Source organism: Salarias fasciatus, chromosome 10 (genome assembly GCF_902148845.1).
Source record: "Salarias fasciatus chromosome 10, fSalaFa1.1, whole genome shotgun sequence".
NCBI classification, from domain to species: domain Eukaryota; kingdom Metazoa; phylum Chordata; class Actinopteri; order Blenniiformes; family Blenniidae; genus Salarias; species Salarias fasciatus.
Window position 1 is genome coordinate 17,638,190 of NC_043754.1, and position 19,441 is coordinate 17,657,630.

Sequence of the window (19,441 nt, forward strand, 5' to 3'; positions counted from 1 at the left end):
AAACACATCTTAGTGGGATGCAAGACCAGCCTAAGCCAAGGCCGGTACACCTGGCGACACAATCAGGTGCTAAGGTGTCTTGCAGCAGTGCTGGAAAACCAACGCACAAGAACGAACGCACTTCCTCAGCCACCATCACATCAGCAGCCAACATTCTTTGTCCGGGAGGGTCAAACAAGCTGCAATATCAGTTCAGCTGACAGTGGGCAGCTGGGTGAGGCACGGGACTGGATGTTGCTGGCAGACCTGGACAAAAAACTTAGCTTTCCACCAGAGATTGCGTCCACCAGTCTGCGTCCAGACCTCGTTCTGTGGTCATCCTCGCATAAGCTCGCTGATATCATTGAGCTTACTATACCCAGGGAGAATGCAGTGGAGGAGGCCTATGAGTGGAAGATGCTGAGGCTGTGGCGGAGCCAGAGTGGGGGCAAGGGGGCGGTCGCCCCAGGGCCCACAAGGTCATAGGGCCCCGTTTCATGTGATGTGTTCACATTTAATCGGAAATAGATGATTATAATAAAATGTGCAGTGTGTGCGAGAAGGTATGCCCCGATTGTGGGCTCCAATTTGCCAATTCTTACATTACAACTGTCCATGAATGCATCAGAGCTGTAAGCCAGCGCTGATTGGCTGTGCGGCATGAACGAGTTTTTTCTTTGCACTTGATCTGAACTCTTTGGAGGGAAGTTCAACAGTATGCTAAACACTATGCTAGCCGCTAGCGGTACTACCCAAAACCTAACATCGGAGCCACTGGTGAGTCAGTGAAGCCTTCAAAAATATTATCTTAATCAGAATGCTGTGGTCTTGAACACCTGCCTATTTGAATGTGCCTTGTGTTGCTCTCAACAAGAGACCGCAGACTCTATTTTTTCACTAATATACGTGAATTCCAAAAGATAAGATAGCTGTGTCTAAATCTATCTGAATAGATTGTGTAATTTTAGACCAGCTGTGTTCATTATATATTTTAACTGTATCAAAGATGGTACAGATTTAGTGAGTGAGTTTTTAATCTGATATTTCAGCACCATGGACAGCGGACGCTCTGAGATTGACACCTGTCTGCATTTGTGTGTGTGTGCGTGGCGTGCATATGTGTATTTGTTCTTAAGAACAAGTTTGTGAACTGGTTTGTGACTTTATTCTGCTTTCTGAGGCATATAGGTTTGTTTGGCTCAATAAAAGTGAGCATTAGTGTGTTGTTTGATGGTAGCAGGAGGTATTGTTTGAATGATAAAATTACTATCATAAGGGCCCTTCGAGAATGCTCCGCCCCCTCTGTACTGAGACCCACGCTCCGCCTCTGCGCTGAGGTATTCCCATCTAAGCAGCAGACGCCAAAGAACAAGGCTGGAGTGTGAAAGTACGCCCAGTGGAAGTAGGCTGCAGAGGCTTCGTAGCCACCTCAACATCTAGGCTACTGAGGGAGATGGGAGTGCGGGGTAAGGCTCACAGGCAGGCTGTCAGGGACCTCTCCAGGGCTGCTGAGAAAGGAAGCCAGTGGCTATGGAGCAAGAGGAAGGACCTGACCTGGGCCTCCAAATGTCTGATGGCTGATGGGGGTGAACCTGGGATGCTGAGATTCACTGCTGAACCCTCTGGAGGTGTCGTGGGCTTGTCAGCGAAACACCAAAGAAGGAGGGTGCCCACTTGACAACCCAAAGGATGCTGTCACTCATTTGCCTACAATAGTGTCTCATCGGTGCTATAGGTATCTACTGAGGGATAATAACATCTAGTGCTACATAACTAACCCTTAAGAAGTTCGTTAGAAAAATAAAAATGTTTTCTTTGAATTTTTTGCAATATTGGTGGTTTGGTGGGTTGGATTTGAGCGTATTGTGGGCTGGTTTTGATCCATGTGTGTTATGTTTGATGCCCTCACTTTAAATGATTTTAAAATAGTTGTGTTGCCAAAACAGCAGAAATATATTTGATCAAAAAGATTAACTTTTTTTTTTATGAAGAAATAAAAACTCTTGCCAATTATGTTCTAATCCCTTCATATGCCCTCTTTTTGTTTTTGAACAGTTTGACTGGTTTTATGTTTGATATTTTATTTAAAGGTTTCAAATGAAAGCAATATATATATATATATATATATATATATATATATATATATATATATTGCTTTATATATATATATATATATATATATATATATATATATATATATATATACATATATATATATATATATATATATATATATATATATATATACACATACACATATATCAATGAATAATAAATTGTCTTTCATCACACTCTTTAGGGCTATTTACAAAAAGACAAACACTGACAAATGCTACAAGCATGTGAGGAATGAAGCACTATCAAATCCATGAGGCCAAGACTGCCCACATCTGAGTCCACTAATATGAACCATGCAGAACTGACCCAGCCTCCAAATCATTCTGACAATTCTTTCAGGGAAGAGAACAGTGTGTCTGGAGAAAACAAGGCACACACTGTCAATTGAAGGTAAGCTTCTCATATTGAGATATTTTCTTATTTTAAGAACTCTCACAAGTGTATTGACAGTGTCAGTTTTTTTTTTAATATCTAAACATAGGCACTGTATTTCTAATTTCAGAGAAATACTGACGCAAGGATGTTTTTACTGAAAGTCACGTCACTTTTGTTGGCACTGACGTGCCAAACCATGATCTCTTCTGCACACCCGTTTGTACGTATCCTTCTTATATAACCTTTTCCTTCTGAATTTGCTATAGTAATATAAAAATGTAGAGTCTAAAGGGGATACTGTTCCCACATGGAAAAGAGTTGTCATTCCTTGAAGGTCTTTTCATGCATGCACCATTTTAAATCCCATGTTTTACTGTTTTACTGCATATCTTATCATTTGACGTTTTTCTTCAATCGTTTCAGGTAAACTCCTGTGGGCCAGCAGAGATCGCAGCTCTGAAGGACAGCATACGGAAACTGGAGAATGATCTGTTGATCAAAACTTGGCAAATTCTCCACTTGCAAACGCACAATTACTTCCAGCCAGTTGAATCAGGTCCTTCAAACAGGAAACCTGAAGCTACAGCACCTCCCGATGTGAACCATAAGAACAGCGGAGCTTCGGACAACCTGGACACATCAGTAATCAAACCACTTCCCTCTGCTGGCAGTTTAATTGTCTATGACAGAGGTAAGAAAATAAAAAGCAATTCAAGTGTGAAAATGATCTCAAATTAAAACTAGTTTGCACAATGATAAAACATTAGGTTAGTAAATAAATGTTTGTCATAGTGATGGAAATTGCTGTTTGAATATTCTCCTTCCAGACTGTTCTGAGCTGTTCGACAGGCTGAAGCCACCAAGTGGTTTCTACCGCATCAGGCCTAAATTGCAGCTGGAGCCCTTTTTAGTCTACTGTGATATGGAGGATGGAGGCGGGTGGACAGTGTTCCAGAAACGACGACATGGAAGAGTTGACTTCAACAGGTATTTTTAAGGTGACATAATAGTAGACATATTAGTTGGCAGATTGAAACTCATGTGTTTCATTCTGCCTTCACACCGTAATGCACTGTATCTTTTAATTCTCTGTTGTTTTTTATGATTTCACTCAAGGATGCTTTGAAATAAAATGTACTATTATCATTCATACTGTAGATTGTATTGAAGGAAAAAGTCTCAAGAATTCTGAAAAACTCGGCGTGATTATTTATTAGATGCTGGCAAAGCTTGAGCAGCAACTACCAAACAGCAGCTATATGAAGCCAAATAAAGTGTGATTTCGACTTCAGAGATTGGGTGGACTACCGAGATGGTTTTGGTGACTTCAAACTGTGGAATGACGAGTTTTGGTTGGGGAATGAGCGCATTCATTCACTTCTATCAGAAGGTCAGTCAGCGTCAAACATCACAGACACCAAGCACATTTTAATTATTTTGAGTTTTGAACTATACCCATATGTTATGTTATGTTTTCTTGCATTCAATGTCCAAAAGGTCAGAACCTGGTGAAGATTGATCTGATGGACTGGGACGGCCAAAGAAGCCACGCCTTTTATAATAACTTCAGGATCACCAATGAAGCTGTGAGATGAAGTATTCAGCACGACTGTCTCCTGGCTTCAGGGTTAAACAGTCCTCTCTGTAAACCTCTCTTGGTCTTTCAGGATAAGTATCGTCTCCAGTACAGTTCGTACAGCGGGAAAGCAGGAGACGCTCTGTCTGGTGGGTCAGGGATGGTGGAGCAGTGGTCTGCCTCTCTCAGCGGGATGCAGTTCAGCACGAGGGATCAGGTTTGTCACTCTTTTATATTTCAGTGCAATACTTATATGTATGATTCTTGCAGTTCCTCGAGCGTGTGGATGAAAACTTTTAACACAAACGGTGAAATCTGACAGGATAACGATCGCTACCTTCAGGGAAGCTGTGCCCAGGAAAATAAGGCAGGTTGGTGGTTTAACAGGTGAGACACAGCGTTACTCAGTGTATCATCGTCTTGTTTGATAGCTGCATGATCACAATAACTGTCATTAAAAAAAAAAAAGATTCTGAATCAGTACTAGATCTTTTAAGTTTTTTGAAAATACTTGACATTGATATTGTATCAACTACATTCCACAGATGCCATGCAGCCAACCTGAATGGAATCTTCTACCGCAAGGGGGTGTACAAGGGTCAGTATGATAACGGCGTGGTGTGGGGGACCTGGAAAGGCCTTTGGTATTCACTGAGGCACACTGCTATGAAGGTTCGACCTCTGCTTTTCTTGGACAGTGCGGGCAGTGGAGCAGGGGAAACGTGAAAAGACGAGCCTTCACATTCACTTGCATCATGTAAACAGATAACACAGAAAAGGTTTCAGCTGTCACTACATTAATTTCTCCCTTTCTATTATTTGAATTTATCATCAACCATCACTTATGTTGTGTTTTTTTCTATTTTTCTTTTGAGCATTTCTCTCTGTAAAGTGTACACTACCAAAACATTAAAGTAAACAGCATTTCAGCCTCCCTGATGTTTACTCAAAATACATACTATTGCTCTGATTATTCCAGAGTGGTAGGAGATATGATATAAGACACGATGAGGTGTGACAGATATGATAAAAACAACTGTAACAAAGGAGTTTTAAGTGTAATTTTGGATACAGTCATTACCAAGTCCTGAGCACAGAAACCAATATGTGAGTTCACAGATATTTTTTTGTCCCAGTGTTTGATATAAAAACAAGGTAGTATTTTCAAAGTGCACTGAAAAGAGGGAAGACTTAAGTAAACAAAAAATGCAATATTACAAAACACACAATATAAAATGCAATTAGAATCTTATGAAATGAAATGAACTTTTAAAAAAAATCATTAAATACACATTTGCTCCCACAGAAGAATTTGTCACATAAATACATTATGTTTTAGAGGAGAAGGCTTGAAGAAAAAAATTTCAACTGTATGAGCAGCTTCTGTCCAGTGTTGATCTACTCGACGTCCCCTACACATGTTGAGGACAGATCCAGGTCCAGCATCCTTTGTTCTGCCTTGCTCAGCCTGTAGGAGGAGCCGGCGCCACTGCTGTAGTCCTCAGGCATTGGCAGGGAGCGACAACGATCTCTTCTTTGCTCCATGGATGATACACTGAAGGTGGAGCTGCGCTGACGACCTTTGACCCCAGAACTGGCCTGAGCCTGAGCCTCCTTTAACTTCCGGGCCAGCATGTTCCTCTGGATCGGTGACGGGCCACGACGGTTCCAGTTCTGCTCAGCACGCTGTGCTCGGTCTACTTCTAAAAGGCTTCTTCCATGAGAAGGGGGTGGCCCCGTGGCTGGACCCCCAATTCCTGAAACAAGCTCTCTGCCTCCACCCACTGGCTGGACAGTCTTTTGCTTTTCCACGAAGCCACTGAGGTCGGAGGTTGCACGTTCAGGTGCTGAAAAACTGTTGGTGTTGGTTCCTATGTGTTTGAGGCCATTATTCTGAGAAAAGACTGCTCTGGGTTTCTGCTCTGACACCGTGTGCTCAGGAATGGGGTAAGCTTGGTATAGCTGTCTCTCCCAACCTCGTTTAGTCCAACTACTTCCTTCAGGAAGAGTACGAGATCCCACCTGAAAGAGACAACATATGATCATTTAATTATGATACCTGACCGAAAAGTGCAGTAGCATAAAAACAAACACAAAAGAATCGTTTCTAAATAAGACGTCAAAGGTGTTTGGGTAACCTGGGTCATGCTCCTTTCTCTGAACTGTGCAGATGATTGTTGTTGGAGTTTGGTGTCATTAAAACTGGAGGTCCGCCGGAAATTTGGATTCTTATGATAGGACATTCCTACTGCTCCATCTCCTCCTCCTCCTCCTCTTCGACCTGCCAATCCACTCCTCTCGACCATCTCAACCCAATCAGCTGTGCGGTCACGCCATCTTGAGCTGCCCACGCTTGCATGAGCAGAGACGGGAGGACCTAAGACCACGTCCACTCTCGGACTCAGCCTGTTTGGTGTGGTCCTAGACGTCTGTGGTGGCAGCTCAGAAAAAGGAGCTGCGATGTGAAAACGGTTTTGGGCAGCTTCGTCCATTGGGCTCAGAGGAAGAGCAGAGTGAGCAAAACCAGTCGGCGTGGGAATGGGGGAGCTGGTGGGCGTAGCAGATGTCTCCACCACTGTGTCATGGACAGGGCTTGAAGAGACGTGGTACAACTGTGTCGCCTCCTTCAACCCCTTCTTTTTCATTTCTTTTAACTGCTGCTGAGCCAGTCTATACCTAGAAAGACAACGACATCTTATTTTCCCAAGCTTGGATAGTGAAATGGCAAACACAGCATACAGTGAGGGTAAGAAACATTCCAAATTCTAAACATACCCAAATATTGTTGGCAGCATCTTCTGGCCTGTGGGAGACAGCCTCTCTGGATCTTGTGATAGTGGTATGACCAGGGTCTGTGAGAGAGGCTGTCCCCCCAGGGGAGGTCTATCTGTCTGTGATATTCCCACGCTCACCCCCACTGATGGGCCGTGACCATCAGACAGGCTGGGTCTTTGGAGACTGTGCCCACAGATGGAGGCCTCATCCGAGAGCTTGCGCCCCCCGGGGGAATGCATGGAGCCTCGGCGCACGGAGCTGCACTGAGGGGTCTGACAAAACTTTCGCCACACAGTCACCACAATGGTGACCATGATCACAGCCAGGCAAAGGGAGATGCCTGCCACGACCACCATGTTACCGCCAAGAGGTGCGACTCCAACATCCACAGGAGGAGCAGACGGAGAAGGAGCAGGCGCCACTGAGGAATGAATAGAAACACTTGGTAAATCATGAGAAGGTCCTTTCGTGTCCACAGGTTGGACCGAAAAAAACTATAGATGATAACAAGAGAAGAGACTGACCAGCGCAGTCTTCCAGTGAGCAGAGGGACTGTTCCTTCACCATGCCAGTGCACTGTAAGCCTCCCACACCTGAGGGCAGTAAACACTCCCGCTCTCGCTCCCTCACTCCCTCTCCACAGCTCACGCTACACATACTCCACGGCTGCCAGGGCCCCCATGACTCTGCGGGGGAAAACAAATTAATGCACTGTAATTAAGTCAGCAGTTCACAGGCTCTGATTCAGCTGTTTGAAGCTCAACCTTTTCCTATTATGCAATATCTGGTTTGTAAACCTTGTCACTGACAGGATTTAATCAGTTTGTATAATGTGGATGATAAACGCAAAGCAGCAATTCTGCTGCATTGAAACATGATTTCTGTCAGCAACTCATTTGTCTAGCTGACACACAGATGCTGCTGAATGGCAGAGGTAGAGAGTTATTCTGTGCTTAGTAGCTGCCAAATGCCAACGAGACCATCAATTTAAGCTCACCTGCACTCTTGTAAACCACCAGACAAGTCTGCGCCGGACTTGGGGAACGGCTGAAGTTGAAAACAAAGCGAAAGCAGTACTTATTCCTTCCCGGATAAAACACAGAACAGTTGAACTCTGTCTCGTTCTCTCCCTGAGTCAGCCAGTTAAAGGCCAGTGGAGGAGACGACTGCTCCTCTGGTCCAAATCCCACCACTGCAGAGGAACCGGCAACGCCTCTTCCAGCTCCTGCATCACTGTACAGTAACACTTTTCCGCTGATGTGAGCGCACGGTGGGGTTATCAGTTTTACAGTCATAGTTCCTTCGCAGCCACTCTTGTAAGCATGAGCATTTTCCACCAGCAGTTTGTAAGAGAAGATGCGAGACAGGTACAGAGGTCCAGAGCTCTTCACTTCCTGTGTCGTGTGAGGAGAGCGCAAAGCCACTCTTATGAAGTCTCTTTCTGTGAATGGAAAGGCACAGGACAGCTCGATACTCTGCGAGCGCAGGGGTCTGATTGGATGCCGTGTCCGGGCTCGGACCTTGTCGATGCTGTTTCGCCCTATCTGGTTATACTCCACATAGCTGACCTCGAGAAAGAGATCAGAGTCGGTGCCACTGGAGCAAGCCTGAAAGTGTTCACTAGTGGATATTCCAACCTGGGGGGGGGATAAAGAAGAGAAGAACATTAATTGTAATGATAACAATAAACCAGCAGGGTCTGATCATTAAAAGATTTTCTTTGTCTTGCCTGAAAGGATCCTGAGTGGTTTCCTACTCTCTCCACAGCAATGTGAAAAGTGGGCCACTGCACCTGTAGTTCTGAACTCCACCACCAGGCCGTGTTCTCCTTGCTGCTGGTGTTTGAGCCTCTAGCATTAGAAACCGTGGTGATGCTGGTCTGCCTCAGCAGGAACCGGAAAGCTCCGGCATACAGGAAGCAGGAGCAGTCGAACTCCACCCTGCCGGCCTGTTGGTTCTTAGGAAGCGTCCTGGTCTGGAGGGTGGTGTTGGTTTCCACATTGACCAGAGAGAGGCTCAGGTCGCACTTCATGGTGCCATTGCATTTTGCACTGAAGTCCACAAACACACTGCCGCTGCTCAGGGCAACATGGAAGGAAGGCCAGATATTCAGCTCTGCAAAAGCTGAAACACAGCATGAAAGACAGAAAATTATACTTCATGTTTCAAGTGTGCTGCACAAAAAACTTTTTGAATAAGAGTGCTTTGGATTGATGTCACTTACAAGCTACATGTTATAAATTAAATGTTTATAGGCTTAAGACTGCTCTGTACACTCAAGTCCGATAATCACAAATTTGGAATTTTCTTAAATGACTGCCTGATATGTTTGTAGGTGTCAAGAGCATTAAAACAGAGGCTGCTAAGAAGATAAATTGCTAAATGATTGTTTTTTTTAACGGTAACATGATGATGAAAATGTTTCTGTTTGGTAAGTATGATATGTTATTTAACATCTGGAATATAAAAAAAAGTGGAAGTCAGTTGGCCTCTCATTTGTAGGTGAACTATTCATAGAAAGCATGTGACACTTATGCTACATTTCTCATGTCAAACATAAAGTCGACACAAACACGCAACAGTGTGTATGAATCAATGCCATTCAGCCTTTTCTCACAGCAACACTTAACGTGCCAAATAGCTTGCAGTCCATTTCTGAACAGCACTTCTATGTACAGTACACGAGTGCATTTATATGCACAGTATCAGGATAGAGCTGAGAGGAAAAGTTGGCAGCAGCGTCATATTTTAGGAGCTATTGTGCTGCGTGATTCCTGTTGTGCAGGCCTCACAAAGCAAAGAGGAAGTGAGGGAGGAAGAGGTTGACCATACATCATCCTCATCCACTTATCCGTCTTTTCTTTCAGCCCAGTCTCCCTCTCCAAATTAAATAAGAGCACGTAGTAAACTGCACTGTGGGAAAAGGAGCAACAGTTGGCAAAATGGTGATACGTTCGTGCCATTTGTTGAATTAAGACCTATAGCATTTGGAACAGGAGCTCACCGTATCCCATGAACACGAGAAGGAAGGGCAGCAGTGAGACAGCTCGTGGCATCCCGGAGTCTGTGCCTCTTTTTTCTCCTATTCCACATGTCCGTCCAATTTCACCTCCTCTGAACTAATGAAGAAAAAAGGGAAAATCACAGAAGATGGTGGCAGGCAGCAGTGAACATGCTGTAGGTGCTAGGAGGAGCGGGAAAAGTCTGAATACATGTATATTTGGATAGTTTACAGGAGCTCTTCCTCTTTACCTTCATCTCCACTATGAGCATAGTAAACTCTCTTCACTGTCACACAATGGAAAGGGGCGTTTTTTCATTTAAAAAAAACAAACATTTGTTTGGATGCTTTAAAAAGCCAGATCAATCTTAAAAAAATGAATCCCTTTATCCCATTTCTATCCCATAGTAAGGCTCTCTTTGGAGAAATCTCACAGTTGAGTAGACACAGCATGCTGGTTTAGTCCCAGTCACACAGGGCTCCCAAATCTTGCTCCCAGTGTCTATTTATGTGCACAGTTTGGTGTTCAAGTGTTTGAAGGATCAACCACTCAAAGTCACATGGATCACAGAGGATCCCACTCAACCCCTTCATCATACAGTACATTCATACAATATTCATACAATAGCTCACTGGGCTGTCTATCTATCTGGATAAAATCTGAATAACTGCTTAAAAAACCCCTTAAATTAACATGATCAGACCCAAACCTGACCCTGACTTCCACTGCTTTGAACAAACCACCCATACAGACATTAAAGCTGTTGTACTTACATGCTGTGTTGACTCTCCGCCACGTTTCCCAGCCCCAGCAGTAACGGAGTCTCCGTGCAGTGCATGTCTCTGTCCCGACAAACTGCGAGTAATGTCACTGATGCGTCCAGAGAGGAGCGCCGTGAAGGCGCGCCCTGCTGTCCGGCGCGCGTAAAGGAGACGCGCTGATTTTTACGCACAATTTATCAAATCTTATGAAATGAGAGCGACGCACAGGATTTGTGCTTGAATGTTTACTTTAATGCCGTATTTAAAGTTTTAATGCAATCCATAAAAAAAATAGAGTTAATCTACTTTGATACAAGCTGAATGGCTCTAATAAATGGTGAACAAACATATTACGATGCTTACATTTTGCTTTATGCTGAATAGTTTTCAGACCCTGCACTTTACTTTTACTTAAATAAAGAATGTGAATACCTTCAACAACTTGGATCTTTCATTGCTGTTTCGGCATGTTTGCAGGAACTGCAAATGCCAAATAAACTTATATTCTATAAATAATTTGGGATGGTCATTAAAAAAAATCAATCAATGAACACCAAACTAAAACTAAAATTCCAAAAATAACTTTCTATTTCATTTCAAACAGCTCAATATTCACCCTTTACAGAGCTAGCCTGCAGGGGGGGTTGACCTCATTGGAGTTTTGTTTTAACTTCTGTCATGTTGTTCACACAATGGAACAAATGCAACATTATATTGTCATCCTTCTGTTTAAGCTCTGCATTGTGCAAAGTAAATCAGATTATTTTGTTTAATAGTGACCTGGATAAGAAAAACACCTGCAGGTGTCTGAGGAAAGTAAGTGGTACTCACATAAGTCACTAACGCACTGTGAAAAAGATAAGCATGATGTAATGTATATGCAAGAATTTATAGCAAAAAAAAACAACTAAAGAAATGTAAAATAAAAAAATGCATCATTGTTTTATTCAACAGTAGAAACAATTATATGCTGTTGTTATGATTGCTACAATCAATATGACAGAAGAATAATAATCTATTGTTTTCACTCCAGAAACTGTAGGAGTATTTATCTCACATCATCAAATTCTCTCCACACATTTCCAACAATAAAACTAACATTACTGAAATGAGCCATTCATTATATTTTATATAACAGTTTCTTCAGTGCCCTCTTGACTTCAGTTCACTTTGCAGGTATTTTATCACATTTTGTTTGATTTATGGATGCATCTTTTCTTTTCTTCTGCTTACCTTTTCTTAATGTCTCTTAGTTTCCAAAAATGCAGAATGATGTTTTACAATGTTTTTACATCCTAAAGTTCAGCTTCAGGTCGATGCAACGCTGGTACCCCTTATGATAATTATCAGACCTGCCTCAGTTTGGATCACAAAATTTCCTGAACCAATTCAATTAACCTACTATCAATAAATGAGCCACATGGCAGTGTAATCTAATCAGCTCTGCAGAGAGAAGGCCTGCAGTGTACAGGAAGCTTTGCTTGAGATGAAACATGGTTAACTGCTCGGCTCAGCTAAGCATTGGAACAAAGAGCTTCTCTTATCTGTTCACCGCTGCACAGAAGCTGAACAATGAAAAACAAAGAAAGCAGGTCCAGCAGTACGAACATACAGTCATTATAATAGGTGTTCCTTATTGCTTTTTTGAAATCTTCACTTGGCCATTTAATAGAAAGCTTAGTCTTCAAACAGCTGAAAGAATCTCTTACACAACCTGATTTTTGACATGGTGTGTTATGATAAATATCCTGTTTAAATGGAGAGGTGGGTAATTTTCTGTGCCTTTTATTTCATCCTGACTATACAAGTTGACATTCATGGATTAAAATAGGGGACAACTTTTGAATAAGTGCATCCTAAAGAGAAATCTTTAATATTTCAATCCTTTTGCTGCATTTACTTTACTCAGTATTGAAAATTTCACTTAAAATATCACAGAAAGTAAAACAGTCACCCAGCTTCACATGAAAAAGTCAAGACGACTGCTTTATTGCATTCATCTGCATATATACTTTGCAGGACATTTCCTGTTTCAACATTTACGATTCTAACAGCTCAAAACAAGTTTGGGTAGAATCTCAGCCCTTCCACAGAGTCATCTCTACACAGGTGGCCCATTTTCTCAGCCAGCAGCAGCCTGGAGAGGACGAGAGAGCAGAGTACAAATGACAAATCAGTGTGTGTGAATTTTAATACTTCACAGTTAGTAATCTGAATTCAGAACTTACCGCTCTTTGGACAGAAGAACCGAGAGACCCAGGAGCTTCGCAAACTCCTCTGCTGTCAAAGAGCCTTTCTCTGATACCTTCAGTTGAGAACGTAATGGAAGGAAAATATTGAGTAAGTTATTATAAAACTTTGCATTTGTTAATTTCCTGCACGTCTCCTGATGACTGCAGCATGTGCATGGAAAAGGTTGCTGGGAAGAGAGGAATGTGGGATCATTGGCTCAACCTGGGCAACAAGAAGAGTGTCGGACTGATGCAGTTTGGTGTAAAGTAATAGTTTTATAAAAAGGCTCTAGTCACGGATTGGATTTCATATATGAACGTTTTAAATAACTTTGCTGATCAGTAATAGATGTTAATCAATTTAATTAGATAAGCTATTTCATATTTTCTACATTGTCTCGATAGGTAAAGGAACGTGTATTTTGATTGTTTTGACGTCTTCATTCCCTGTGACGACCTCTACAGTTAATGCTTACATTATCCAGTGCAGACGCGATCATTTCTTCTTCGCTGTGGGACTGCAGCTGAACCACCATCACACCGCTGTCAAATACACGCAATCTACAAACAGGAAAAGATACACAAAGGAAAGTCAGTGGAGATGCGCATTTGTGTGATCATAGCATGGATGTCTGATCAAAGGTTCCTTTCAGATATGCTTTTTTAATTAATGCAACAGAGCAAACAGTTTGAGGACACTGGGACCAGTAATGTAGGTCAGCATGGACTCAGGCCTGTCTTTCTTTCAAAAGCCTGAGAATCGACAGGAAACGTCAGCGACTGAGTCCTTCCAACAACAGGAAGTCAGGCAGGAAGAGTCTGGTCTTTGTGAATCAGGCACCAACCAGGCGGTGTGTTCCTTCAATAAGTGCGGGGTGGCTTTTTTTTTCCACATAAGTGTAGTGCACAAAGATTATTTCAACAATACAATCAAATGATAAACAGAAGTGAAACTCACCTCAGTGGGAGCTTGAGAGACTCAAACATTTTGCAGGCATTTACCAAATCTTCTGGAGACAAGAGCTGTGGGAAGAAGAAGACGCTGTCAGCAATGACTTTTCTGTGCAGAATTAATGTATGACTCATTTGAAATTACTTAGGAAAAAAACAGCCCTCAAAAGACAGATAACATTGTTTGGATGCACTCATGTGAGCCTCACCTCCATCCCTCGAGCGCGGTTGACGAGACAGTACACCTCCGAGAGCGCCATCATGCCCCCGCGCTCCTGGGAGGAAGCAGAAATGTACGGCCATCAGGAAAAAATTAATGAAAATACATTTTTTTCTGAAGCTTTGAAGATGGGAAATCACCCGAAAAACTTCCCACATACCTCCAAAGGAGCCTGCAGCATGTCTCCAAGCTGCTTAGCAAGCTGCAGATGATAATGTGTACCTGATCCATGAGTTTCCCTTGTTACGGGGTTAGCGATACCCATGCTCAGGAGGTAGGACTTAAACCGAATTGTCTAGAAAACAGAAAACAACTGTTAAAAAAAAATTAACCTAAAATCCAAATTATACACATTTAATGGCAAAGGACAGAATGAAGGAATGTCATTGTCAATTTGAAATTGTGAAAACATTGTGCGGATCACAGTTTCTGACCTCATCCTCTGATATGTCCCCTTGCTTTTCTTTAATCTTGTTGGCGATCGATCTGGACACCTCCACCATCTCTTTGGCCTGTTAGTCAAACACAGTCATTCAGCAGATCTTGTAATGTAAACAAAATGGGATCATTGAACTTAGGATTCAAAACAAAACACTAGTTTGGTATAGACAGTTCAAATGAATAAATGCATATTTACCTTCACCATCAGCTTACTGAGGTCCTCAAATGCCTGAAATAGAACAGAAATCCTTTTTTAATCCCAGAAATTCTGCACAGCACTGCTGCATATGGAATAAATAGAACGTAAAGAAAAATATCAAATAAGACATATGTTAATATGTTCAAGGCCTAACGGTGACTAATAAAAAGCCGAGATAGAATGGGGAACTTTGAGGAATATTGTTTAATTATTTAAATTAATTTATTGCATCGATATCCATTTTCCTCTTGTTTTATTACCATATGCTTCATTCAACTTCATATTTGACAAATGAGGGTCACAGAGAGAGCGGTCATTTCTAATTTAGCTGTAATCCCTAAATTTATAGAAACCAAAAATTCAACTTTGGGTTTTAAGAATATTGATGGAACATCGGCTCAATTCTCTTTTTTTTCCACCCACTGCATTCAGGACCAGTACAACTTATTTTCACCCACCATGACACATTTTTCAGAATTTCAAAAGATTTGCTTTGTAGCACCTCAGAAATGTTTTTGTCTGTTTCCTTCCGCTTTTCCTCTATCTTCCTCTCAATGCCAACAATCCCCACGGCGCGTGTCCTTCCTGCCTGCATGAACACAAAGAAAAGAAAAACGCAGTGTGAAACACACAAGCAACTGAGAACAAGCAGCAAAGCAACGGGAGAGGCAAACATCTAGAAAAGGAGTAATTATTCAATTGCTCTTTAAATCCACATGTGAACTTTGATTATCATCAAGTTAAAGTGTTTCTTGAAAAAATACAATTAATATAATTCTATTTCCAGACACATGACCTAATGTGTCTCAACAAGAGATTCTTTTGCCAAACATTTACTCAATGAACCCACATGTGGATAAATTACAGAGGTAAATGACAGAGAGACAACACTGCCATCGTGTGGAGAATGTTTTAAAATGAAAGGGAAGCCACCATTAACTGATTACAATGCCTAAACAAAGTGTGGTTGGAAGACTATGGTGAGAAAACAGTTTATTCAACTTCTTAACATCAGATTTATAAAATATATTATATTATATACACACGTGGCCAAAATTGTTGGTACCCCCTTGATTAATGGTAGAAAATTTCACAGTGGTCAGAGAAATAACTTGAATCTGACCAAAGTAACAATAAAAAAAATTCTATGAAATTTAACTAATGAAAGCCATACGTTGCTTTTCAATCACGCTTCAACAGAATCCTTCATTCATTATCTGCCGCTTCTTCCCTTTCGGCTGGAGCCAATCCCAGCTGCTGTGGGCGAAGGCAGGGTATGCCCTGGACAGGTCGCCAGTCTGTCGCAGGGCTGACATATATATATATATATATACAGACGTACAACCATTCACTCACACATTCATACCTAGGGGCAATTTAGGGTGACCAATTAACCTGACCTGCATGTTTTTGGACTGGGGGAGGAAGCCGGAGTACACGGAGAGAACCCACGCACACACGTGGAGAACATGCAAACTCCACACAGAAAGGCCTGAGCCCCAGCCGGTATTTGAACCCAGGACCTTCTTGCTGTGAGGCACGAGCGCTCACAGAATTATATTTAAAAAAAAAACAAACAAAAAAAAAACTCAAGAAACAGGCCTGGACAGGACAAAAATGATGGTAGCCCTAGAAAAGACTGAAAATGTTGTGACCAAAGGGACGTGTCAATCCAGGGTGTGTCCACTAATTAGCAATCACAGGTGTCTTCAATCTAGTAATCAGTCAGTGGCTCATATAGAGGGTGACAGGTAGTCACATGAAGTGAACCACACTCTACATGGACCAGAGGAAGCAAAGGAAAGAGTTGTCTCAGAAGATCAGAAAGAAAATTATAGACAAGCATGTTAAAGGCAAAGGCTACAAGACCATCTCCAAGCAGTTTGATGTTCCTGTGACTACAGTTGCACATATTATTCAGAAAGTCAAGATTCATGGGACTGTAGCCAACCTTCCTGGACGCGGCTGCAGGAGGAAAATGGGGTATTTTCACAGCTTCACTACTTCCTGAAAATAGCTGTGCACATTCATTTCCTGTCTTGCATTATTGGCCAAACTGATTAATCCAGGTGTGTCTTGTTTAGACTGCTGCAACAAGACACACCTGGATTAATCATTTTGGCCAATAATGCAAGACAGGAAATGAATGTGCACAGTTAATTTCAGGAAGTAGTGGAGCTGTGAAAATGGCCCATTGATGACAAATCAAAGAGACGCATGGTTACGAATGGTAATAAAAGAGCCCAGAAAAAATTCAAGAGATTAAAGGTGAGCTTCAAGCTCAAGGAACATCAGTGTCGGATCGCACCGTCTGTCGCTGTTTGAACCACAGTGGACTTCATGGGAGACGACCAAGGAGGACACCCTTGTTAAAAACAAATCATAAAAAAGCCAGACTGGGATTTGCCAAACTATATGTTGATAAGCCGTAAAGCTTCTGGGCGAATGCCCTATGGACAGATGAGACAAAAATTGAAGTTTTTGCCAGGGCACGTCAGCTCTATGTTCACAGAAGGAAAAATGAAACGTATCAAGAAAAGAACACTGTCCCTACTGTGAGACATGGAGGAGGCTCTGTTGTTCTGGGGCTGCTTTGCTGCATCTGGCACAGGGTGCCTTGAATCTGTGCAGGGTACAATGAAATCGAGACTATCAAGGGATTCTAGAGAGAAATGTGCTGCCAGTGTCAGAACGCTCGGTCTCAGTCGCAGGTCATGGGTCTTGCAACAAGACAATGACCCAAAACACACAGCTCAAAACACCCAAGAATGGCTCAGAGGAAAACATTGGACTATTCTCAAGTGGCCTTCTGTGAGCCCTGACCTAAATCCTATCCAACATCTTTGGAAGGAGCTGAAACATGCCGTCTGGAAAAGACACCCTTCCATCCTGAGGCAACTGGAGCAGTTTGCTCATGAGGAGTGGCAGAAATACCTGCTGGAAGGTGCAAAAGTCTCACTGACGGTTACAGGAATCGTTTGATTGCAGTGATTGTCTCAAAAGGTTGTGTAACTAAATACTAAGTTAAGAGTACCATCATTTTTGTCCAGGCTTGTTTCATGAGTTTATTTTTTTAAATAATTCTGTTGAAGCATGGTTGAAACGCAATGCCTGACTGTCATTGGTTAAATTTCATAAATTTTTATTTATTACAACTTTTGTCAGATTGAAGTTGTTTCTCTGACCACTGTGAAGTTTTCTTTCATTAAACGAAGGGTACCAACAATTTTGTCCACGTGTGTATAAGATCATAAGTATGTTTGGGATTAAATGAGGGAATATGTTTGACCTGAGGTCCTGCAGGAATGGGCTGTGAAACTGGTGTATTCTCCCATCTTTTTTGAGTCATCTCCTCTGTTAGCCTCCTGTAAAACTACAAAACAACAAAAAATGTCACTCTCAGATAAACAGAAGTCTTAAAAAAAGCACCGCACGTGTGCATATATACATATATAAAGTGAGCTTACCTCTATCTGCCCATGTTCTTTAAAGGACAGCTTGATGTAGGAGTACTTGCTGTTTTGGTAGGGGCCTGGTTCCTTGTTGGCAGGGGCTGGGTGAAGGTGGATGACTATTTTTGCACTTCAGAATAATAATAAAAGAAAAACCTACATCAGTAAGAGGATACATTTTTCTTTTCCATATTGAACACAATCAGTGAATTTATATTTACAGTAAAAACAATTCTATACAAATGATTTGATACATGCAGTTATATTTTGAAAGCAAAATCCCACAACAGAAAGATTTTACACAACAAATAGTAAGAAGAAACAGTAAAAGCTATTATTATGTTTCTGTCTGGTTACGCAACACAAAATGACATTCATTTCACAGTTAGTGAAGAAGTGCTGTCAGTTATTTTAATATATTTAGCTTAAAAACAAATCACAGTATTTTCTCTTAGGAACACTGTTTTCATGCCAAAGGGGGGATTATCATGCAATAGTCACAATATATCGATCATGCAGGTTTAAACTTGTTTAAATCTTTCCATCTTGAGAACTTTGGTAACTTTAACCCTCACTCTAACAATAATCTCCCTTGACCACAGTATCCATGAGATGATACTCACCTCTTCCCAATTCCTGCTGCCTGCTCTTCAAAGAAGATGATCTGTGACAGGGGCATAGCTATGCAGCACTCCTAGAGAAATGTCCATATAAGTACACACACATTTGTGAAATACAGAACAACTGTGACCATCAGTAAATATCTGTGCATTCAGTGTGTAATCCCATTCACATGGTTTTTGACGTCTCTCCAGATCAACCGATGTGTGCTCAACAGGGCGGCTCCAACGTCCATCTTCGCCTAGAAAATGTCCCCAAATAAGCATTTTCCACAATAATTATTTTGTTTTAAAGAAGACATTAGGTTGACAAACATATTTGACTAATACCACAACGTTTCAATCTGACCACATGAGTACATCGGAGGAGAGAAACCATCATGAAGTTTTAGTTGTGTTGTATCTGTCAGAAAGGAAAAAAAAAAAAACGCACCTTATCATCTCCGTCATACAGCCGGACGCCTCTCTGTTGGATGACTAAAGTCTCATTGATTTCTAAAAGCCCATTTGACCACGAAAAACGGTCCATGTCTGCTGTTTATGTGTGTTTTTAACGTTCTTAATGCTTCTGAGGTTCTATGCTGCCAAAATTGTCATGTTTACTTCCTGGATGCTGTTCAAAATCTGCCTGCACAAAATCACAGAAATATCATTTGAAAAACTAAAGTCACATGAAGTCAACTGAATTAATATTTGCATCAAATATTAAAATTAATTTGTATTTTGCTTTTTAAAATGCTG

At 41.6% G+C, this 19,441-nt stretch overlaps 3 protein-coding genes across 3 annotated transcripts; 1 reads left to right on the forward strand and 2 right to left on the reverse strand.

Moving 5' to 3' along the window:
* The first annotated feature begins 2,640 nt into the window (after positions 1-2,640).
* fgl1b (fibrinogen like 1B) lies at positions 2,641-4,971 on the forward strand. Its single transcript, XM_030101806.1, has 8 exons — positions 2,641-2,692; positions 2,896-3,163; positions 3,300-3,459; positions 3,765-3,862; positions 3,970-4,058; positions 4,140-4,265; positions 4,371-4,435; positions 4,594-4,971. The coding sequence occupies exons 1-8, from the start codon at positions 2,669-2,671 to the stop codon at positions 4,772-4,774; spliced, it is 1,011 nt and encodes a 336-aa protein (XP_029957666.1). The 5' UTR covers positions 2,641-2,668; the 3' UTR covers positions 4,775-4,971.
* Positions 4,790-10,666, reverse strand: thsd1 (thrombospondin, type I, domain containing 1). Its single transcript, XM_030101786.1, has 8 exons — positions 10,599-10,666; positions 9,828-9,942; positions 8,553-8,947; positions 7,821-8,460; positions 7,348-7,509; positions 6,824-7,244; positions 6,187-6,724; positions 4,790-6,070 (listed from the first exon to the last, which is right to left on the reverse strand). The coding sequence occupies exons 2-8, from the start codon at positions 9,877-9,879 to the stop codon at positions 5,447-5,449; spliced, it is 2,832 nt and encodes a 943-aa protein (XP_029957646.1). The 5' UTR covers positions 9,880-9,942; positions 10,599-10,666; the 3' UTR covers positions 4,790-5,446.
* Positions 10,667-12,569: 1,903 nt separating this feature from the next.
* On the reverse strand, positions 12,570-19,333 carry vps36 (vacuolar protein sorting 36 homolog). Its single transcript, XM_030101803.1, has 14 exons — positions 19,134-19,333; positions 18,874-18,942; positions 18,704-18,774; positions 18,096-18,210; positions 17,918-18,001; positions 15,131-15,217; positions 14,626-14,658; positions 14,423-14,500; positions 14,149-14,283; positions 13,978-14,043; positions 13,776-13,840; positions 13,294-13,378; positions 12,815-12,891; positions 12,570-12,723 (listed from the first exon to the last, which is right to left on the reverse strand). Exons 1-14 carry the CDS (start codon positions 19,227-19,229, stop codon positions 12,642-12,644), a joined length of 1,143 nt encoding a protein of 380 aa, XP_029957663.1. The 5' UTR covers positions 19,230-19,333; the 3' UTR covers positions 12,570-12,641.
* Between the last annotated feature and the right edge of the window lie 108 nt (positions 19,334-19,441).

What these genes read in the sequence shown, in the direction of transcription:
- thsd1 (XM_030101786.1), bottom strand. Translation starts at nt 9,879, where the DNA reads ATGCCACGAGCTGTCTCACTGCTGCCCTTCCTTCTCGTGTTCATGGGA. An exon ending in TCTCGTGTTCATGGGATACG is followed by an intron (nt 8,948 to 9,827) that starts GTGAGCTCCTGT and finishes GCTGTGTTTCAG; the next exon opens with CTTTTGCAGAGCTGAATATC. An exon ending in CTCACTGGAAGACTGCGCTG is followed by an intron (nt 7,245 to 7,347) that starts GTCAGTCTCTTC and finishes TTCATTCCTCAG; the next exon opens with TGGCGCCTGCTCCTTCTCCG.
- vps36 (XM_030101803.1), bottom strand. Translation starts at nt 19,229, where the DNA reads ATGGACCGTTTTTCGTGGTCAAATGGGCTTTTAGAAATCAATGAGACT. An exon ending in CCATTCCTGCAGGACCTCAG is followed by an intron (nt 15,218 to 17,917) that starts GTCAAACATATT and finishes GTGTTCATGCAG; the next exon opens with GCAGGAAGGACACGCGCCGT. An exon ending in CAGACAAAAACATTTCTGAG is followed by an intron (nt 14,659 to 15,130) that starts GTGCTACAAAGC and finishes GTTCTATTTCAG; the next exon opens with GCATTTGAGGACCTCAGTAA.
- fgl1b (XM_030101806.1), top strand. Translation starts at nt 2,669, where the DNA reads ATGATCTCTTCTGCACACCCGTTT. An exon ending in TCTCTTCTGCACACCCGTTT is followed by an intron (nt 2,693 to 2,895) that starts GTACGTATCCTT and finishes CAATCGTTTCAG; the next exon opens with GTAAACTCCTGTGGGCCAGC. An exon ending in TCATTCACTTCTATCAGAAG is followed by an intron (nt 3,863 to 3,969) that starts GTCAGTCAGCGT and finishes AATGTCCAAAAG; the next exon opens with GTCAGAACCTGGTGAAGATT.